We start from the raw sequence: 6,357 nt of genomic DNA, 5'->3' as shown, positions 1-6,357 counted from the left end.
GACATTTAGTCCCATGTATTCTTTTTACATGTGGGGCAACAGAATTGGAGAGTAACAGTGACTTGCCCTTAGGGACAGGACAGGGATACATAACAAGTTCTCCAACGACAACTGTGACTTAATCCTGGAAGCCAAAGCTGCTACTGGATGCGCATCGAGTATATCGACTGTCTACTTATCAGGACTGGAGCAATGAGCAGGATCGATCCATTGCTTTTGACTGCCAGCAAGTGCTGCTCGCCGATTGGTCCGGGTTAAGGAAACAGAAAAAAAAAAGGGCGTGCACGTGGTACCCTCAGTCAGAGACTGGCCCTTGCGGGTGAGAGTGAGGCCGGGGAGCGACCATGGCGTCGCTGAATAGTAGCGCTGTCGTCTGCGTGATTTGCTTGGAGAAACCCAAATACCGCTGCCCCGCCTGCCGCGTGCCCTAGTGAGGGTGGGGGTCGTGGGGGAGGAGGCCGGGTGGGGCCTGCGGGGCGGCTCGGGGACCCGGTGGGGGCTGCGGGAGGGTCCGCGCGGCTTTCCGGGCTGACGTGGTCGTGGTCTCTGTTGTTGCAGCTGCTCCGTGGGATGTTTCCGGAAGCACAAAGGTAAGACCCCGGCGCCCCGCCTGAGCCCCCGGCACTCCCCTAGTGCGGGCAACCCGCGTCAATCTCTGCCTCGTCCCACCTGTGAATGCTTCCTCGGGTTTCGAACAGTGAAAACTTCTGCCCTGCCTTTTCTTTTATAGACTTTTCTCTTTTCTTTTCTTTTCTTTTCTTTTCTTTTCTTTTCTTTTCTTTTCTTTCTTTCTTTCTTTCTTTCTCTCCTTCCTTCCTTCCTTCCTTCCTTCCTTCCTTCCTTCCTTCCTTCCTATTATTTTAAATAATGGGCTACTTTGGTCTGACAGAGTCGACCCTAGTAGTTTCTTCATCTTAGAATTCTGACGCAGAAGCTGCTCTTGCTGAGGTTAACGAGAACGTTTTCTTTCCTTCAAAAATGTTTTGTTAGAAACAACGAGGTAGATCTGTTTACAATAAGGAGCGATTAGTCTACATTTTAACTCCAATTCGGGGTCTCTTCTCAGTCCTCAGGGACCCTTTGCCGCGACCGCATGCTGGGTTGACTCTTTTGTTAAAGTTCCTCATTGGTTTTTTGCCTCTCGTGTCCCCCCCTTCCAGACTCTGATTCAGAGGTCCATTTCAAGCTGCTTCCCTCCCCCTGCTGTTTTTTTTTTACCCTAATGACCGTGGAGCATTTTCAAAGGAAACTTTTTGGTTCAAGATAGGAAAGAAGGAGAACCTCTTTGCTGGAAATAGGGTTGTGGAGCCGGGTTGGGTAGGCTTTGCTCTGGCTGTGCAGCCCTGGGTGGCCCAAGAACCCCTAAGGCAATTTGAGGTAATCTGGAGCAATCTGGAGCTCTCAACTGTGTGGCCGGGCTGCCACCAAGGTCTTTCCTGAAATGCACATTTGAGTAATTAACTCCCTTGTTGAACACTCCAGCCTCTCTAGGAAAGGAAGCCAGTGATTCTTAACTTGGGTATTGCTCTCCCTAGGGAGATGCACTGTTACCCTGTTTCTGTTTTACAGTAGCTGAGGAGGGTTGGGGGGCAATTCTGGCAATTGGTATTGACTCAGATAAACAGCCTGTGGTGTGTGAGACTCACACCATTAAAGACCTTTGGGTCTTGAACACCACAGTGCCCTTGATGAGAGACACTGGTCTTGGGAAGAAAGGCCAACCTCCCTTTGTGGTATTCTTTTGCTCTTCCTCCACTTGTGTGGGCCCCAGCCTCCTGCTAGGCCTGCCCTGTCAATCAACTGGTAGTTGCTCATCACCATGTGGTTGCTCCTGATCCTGTTCTTTCAGGGGTCTGGTCCAGCCATAGACCTTTCCCTCTGCCAGGAATGCTCTTTCCACCTGAAAGTGCCTCTTCTTTGTCTCCCGGCCCTCTCAGGTGATGTAAATCAGACTTTTCTCCATCTCTCCAACTGCCATCTCTAAGACTCAGCCCCTTGATGGGGGCCTGATGACTTTATCTGTGTAATTGGCACGTGGCACATGCAAATTTAGTGTCTGAAACTGCTGAGAAAATAGTTTGGTAATTGAAGTCAGTGTGCCACTTGATCTTGGTGAAAGTCCTGTGAGGTTCTGCAGAGTAAGTTGGATGGGGACAGACCCTCAGGATACACAAGGCCTGTTTCCTCCACCCTCTGCCAAGCCCAGGGTTGCTTGTTTTCTGGATACTGCCCTGTGATTTGATCCCTCATTTCCTTTGCATCCATCATCCCTACCCACATCCCTTACCCTGAACATAGATTCCCACCTAGATGCTGGCTTGGTGGAGAGGTGCAGCCTTGTTGCTAAAGTAGAAGTGATGTGTGCCTGATTTGTGTCTCTTTCAGAGGAGTGCAACCCTGAAACTCGTCCTATTGAGAGAAAAAGATCAGCTGTTACTGCAAAAACTATAAAGCCTGCAGAAGACAAAGGTGGGTTGGTTGATTTCAAACCAGCCAACCCTGGAAAAGGTTTCAAATAAAAGAAGCTGAAAGGAAAGAGATGTGGGTTGGGGCAGGGAGTCAGGAACGATGGCTTCATTAAGGAGCAGCACCTTCCTTAGCCTGGAGCACCAGGAGTGGGGCACCTGTTATGTATTATAGAGCAGCCTGAAGGTATTGTTAAGGGCAAGAAACAAGGAGGACAGAGGCAGAGGGGATAAAGCCTGTAGCTGTGGTTTGGGGATGAGGCGGGGGACCCTGCTGGTAGGATCCTTTTCCAGTCATGGCTTCAGGTTTCCCTCCATGGGCCTGGCTGGAGCTGTCAGTTCACCTGAGCTGGGCTTGGGTGGGCGACTGCCTTTGGCCTAGGTCACCTTCCTGCTGCTGGGGCTCTATGGATTTATTGTGGGAGTGGGCTGTCTCATCCATTTATCCACACTTCAGTATCTCCTGGGTTTCATGTACCATGCCAGTCTCTGAAAGCAGCCCCTCCTGCTGCCTGAACATTCACAGCATGGGGATAGCCTATTTCTGCCTTTTGAGAAACTTCCTTGTTGGGTTCAGGCAGTGCCAGAAATTTGTGGCCATGCTAAAAGCACAGGGCATTCATGTTAGCAGGTTTTTAAAAAAATTTTTTTTAATGTTTTTTATTTATTTTTGAGACAGGGAGAGACAGAGCATGAACAGGGGAGGGGCAGAGAGAGGGAGACACAGAATCTGAAACAGGCTCCAGGCTCTGAGCTGTCAGCACAGAGCCCGACACGGGGCTCAAACTCACAGACTGAGAGATCATGACCTGAGCTGAAGTCGGCCGCTTAACCGACTGAGCCACCCAGGCGCCCCTGCGTTAGCAGGTTTTTATAGAACACCTAGTTTTTTGGGTCCTGACAGGGCTGGAGCCATAGTGAGGGGAGCTGGGGTGATAGGAATTGGAAAATCAGGCTCCTGTCCAGAAGACCACAGAGACACATATAATAAACAAGTATGTGAATACTAGGGTGTGCTTGTTAAAGTCACCAATTCTTTGCTTTTGCTTTCATTCCCTTTCCAAAAAGAGGAATGTTGGTACAGTTATAAGTTCTAGAAAAGTCATTTTTGTTTTGTCTATACCTACTTTGTCCTGCTATTGTCACTTGTGTGCACATTTTTAATCTATTGCAGTAGTTTTTAAAATCTGGCATCTAGGTTTTGTTTCTAGTCCTAATTAGTTGATTGTGTTCTGTATTCCTCAGATGATGATGACTCTATAGCTGATTTTCTCAATAGTGATGAGGAAGAGGACAGAGTTTCTTTGCAGAATTTAAAGAATTTAGGTAAGTCTTTGCTGTGTTTACTTCTTTGTCAATTACTGATAACATTTAATCCAAAGAATAACGTGATTTTTTGGTTATTAATAAATACAGTTGACCCTTGAACTGTGCTGGGGTTCGGCTTCACTCCCCAACTACCATGCAATGAAAATTTGTGTATAACTTTTGACTCCCCCAAAACTTAACTAATATTCTAGTGTTGACCAGAAGCCTTACCAATATAACATAGTCGATTAACATATTTTGTATGTTATATGTATTATATGCTGTCTTCTTACAATAAATGAGAGAAAAGGAAATGTTAAGAAAATCATAAGGAAGAGAAACACAGCACTGTATTTATGGGGGAAAAAATCCTTGTATATGTGGGCCTGTGCAGTTCAAGCCTATTGTTCAGGGTCAGCTGCACTTGAGTATGGCGTGCAGAGCCCTTATTTTGCATGATTCTGTGAACACTCAGGGCTTCATTCAACACCTCCCAGCCTGCCTACAACTCTCTTGCCCTGGAATCCTACTGTTTTTGTGGGTTGACAAAATTCTCCCTCAAGGCTTGGTTCAGGTTACCTTTCCTCAGCTAAACTTCTCTTGACTTTTTGTTGTTCTCAGAAGTAAGCCCTTTTTTGCCTTCCCATCAGGCCTTGTAATACACCACTCATATTTTATAGTAATTTCTCTCTCCCACACCAATTTGTAGGGCAGGGGCCTACATTTATTCCCATGTACCCAGGGCACAGTGTATGGTCTAGCCATTAATGCAGACTGGGCAATCCCAGGATCTGATTTTTCAGAGGGATGCAGGTGTTAACAATGCCCAGCATTTGTGTAGGACTGTGCAGTCAGTCCTTATAGCAGTTCTGTTCTGTGTGTGATTAGTAGGCCAGTGTAGTTTCTAAAGATGGAAATTTTCATTGTTTCCATCTCAATGTAGGCTGACTGCTTGGTACCCATTCCCATGGTGGTGATTAGTTACACTGAGGGTGAAGCTGAGATGAGGGTAGGTGTGAAAAGTTTTTTAAACTGCAAAGTACCATGCAGATGTGTGTGTCCGTTCATTCCTACAGATCCTGCTTTGCAAGGATCAAGTGTTTGCTTAAACAGCATTCAGAGTATGTAGTGTAACTGTCCTCACCCAGTGAGAACCTTCAGGCCTATGAAGAACAAAAACATGCTAACAGCTTAGTGCTATTATTTTTTGTATTTGTCCTGGTAAAATATTTTTTCCTAATTGAAATGGCATAAAGTTAAATTATTTACAGAGATACCAAGAACAAGAATCTGTGATAGCATTTAACTTGGAAATCCTTTGATATGCTGATCTCACCTTATTTATGTGAAGCATTGGTTCAGTTCTTGGTTTTAAAGGTTAAGGGGGATGCAGCACTCTTGATATTTGTTGCATTAGAAACATTTGGCTTTTAGCTATCTCCATCTGTTCCCACTTGAACTCACATTGGCTTTCTTGTTCATTTTTAAGGGGAGTCTGCAGCATTAAGAAGCCTACTGCTCAATCCACACCTTAGACAGTTGATGGTCAGCCTCGATCAGGGGGATAACAAGGCAAAACTCATGAGGGCCTGCATGCAAGAACCCTTGTTTGTAGAGTTTGCTGACTGCTGTTTACGGATTGTGGAACCATCCCAGGATGAGGATTCTTAAGATGGATTATTGTGCTGCTTGCTCAATCATGTGCGTGGCTCTCAGAACTTGCCTGCTCCTCCTCCCAGGAGAACAGCTAGTGTGGGGTCCTGAGCAAGGGTGGTGACTTCCAGGGCATAGGCCACCTGATGTAGGGTAGGCCGCATAAGTCTTTATGTCAAAAACTGTGGCATGGATTTCGGGCAAAATGGGGGACACTCAAGGTGGCAAGCCCTTTATGGAGAGAGAACTTGACATTCAGATAGTTGTCTTTAAATGTTTTGATTTTGGTACAGGTTAGACATTACAAATGATATCTTTTGTCAAGTTTTATACCCATTTGAATTAAAACTTCCTCAGTGTTGGTAAATAAAATCAAGATGTGATTCTCTGATAAATTGCATTGTTCATCCTTAGTTCATAATTGCTTGAAATTACGTTAAATAAATCAACATATTAAATAGTAAGGTTTTCTTTTTTTTTTAATTTTTTTTTTTTTATGTTTATTCATTTTTGAAAGAGACAGAGCACAAGCAGGGGTGGGGTGGTGAGAAAGGGGGACACAGAATCTGAAGTAGGCTCCAGGCTCTGAGCTGTCAGCACCAGGGCCCAATGTGGGGCTCAAACTCATGAACCATGAGATCATGACCTGAGCCGAAGTCAGATTCTCAACTGACTGAGCTACCCAGGCACCTGAGGGTTTTGTTCTTTTTAAAGGAACTAAATGCAGATATCCCAGTTGAAATTTTAGGGTTAATTTCAAGCTGACTTGACCTGTTTGTGGGGAATCGAAGATGCCCAAAGGTAGTAAATGTGGGAAGTTCTATGTGGCCCTGAGGTTTCTTAGTCACGGTTTGGTAACCAACCCGTGACATCTGTCAGGGCTTGAGATGTAGATGGGAGCCCCACGCCACTGGTGGCTGCAGCAGCCCTG

General features: G+C 45.8%; 1 protein-coding gene across 1 annotated transcript; it reads left to right on the top strand.

The window, feature by feature from the left end:
• The first annotated feature begins 274 nt into the window (after positions 1-274).
• ZNHIT3 (zinc finger HIT-type containing 3) lies at positions 275-5,890 on the top strand. The gene is made up of 5 exons (XM_003996603.5): positions 275-430; positions 559-590; positions 2,386-2,469; positions 3,711-3,791; positions 5,263-5,890. Exons 1-5 carry the CDS (start codon positions 345-347, stop codon positions 5,442-5,444), a joined length of 465 nt encoding a protein of 154 aa, XP_003996652.1. The 5' UTR covers positions 275-344; the 3' UTR covers positions 5,445-5,890.
• Positions 5,891-6,357: the final 467 nt, after the last annotated feature.

This window comes from Felis catus, chromosome E1 (genome assembly GCF_018350175.1).
Source record: "Felis catus isolate Fca126 chromosome E1, F.catus_Fca126_mat1.0, whole genome shotgun sequence".
In the NCBI taxonomy this organism is placed as follows: Eukaryota; Metazoa; Chordata; class Mammalia; order Carnivora; family Felidae; genus Felis; species Felis catus.
The sequence above is the reverse complement of the archived record's forward strand: the minus strand, read 5'-3'. Positions and strand labels throughout refer to the sequence as shown.

Bases quoted from the DNA above. Each gene is read 5' to 3' on its own strand.
- ZNHIT3 (XM_003996603.5), top strand. From the start codon at position 345: ATGGCGTCGCTGAATAGTAGCGCTGTCGTCTGCGTGATTTGCTTGGAG. The intron at 591-2,385 runs GTAAGACCCCGG...TGTCTCTTTCAG, and splicing joins ATGTTTCCGGAAGCACAAAG to AGGAGTGCAACCCTGAAACT. The intron at 2,470-3,710 runs GTGGGTTGGTTG...TGTATTCCTCAG, and splicing joins AAAGCCTGCAGAAGACAAAG to ATGATGATGACTCTATAGCT.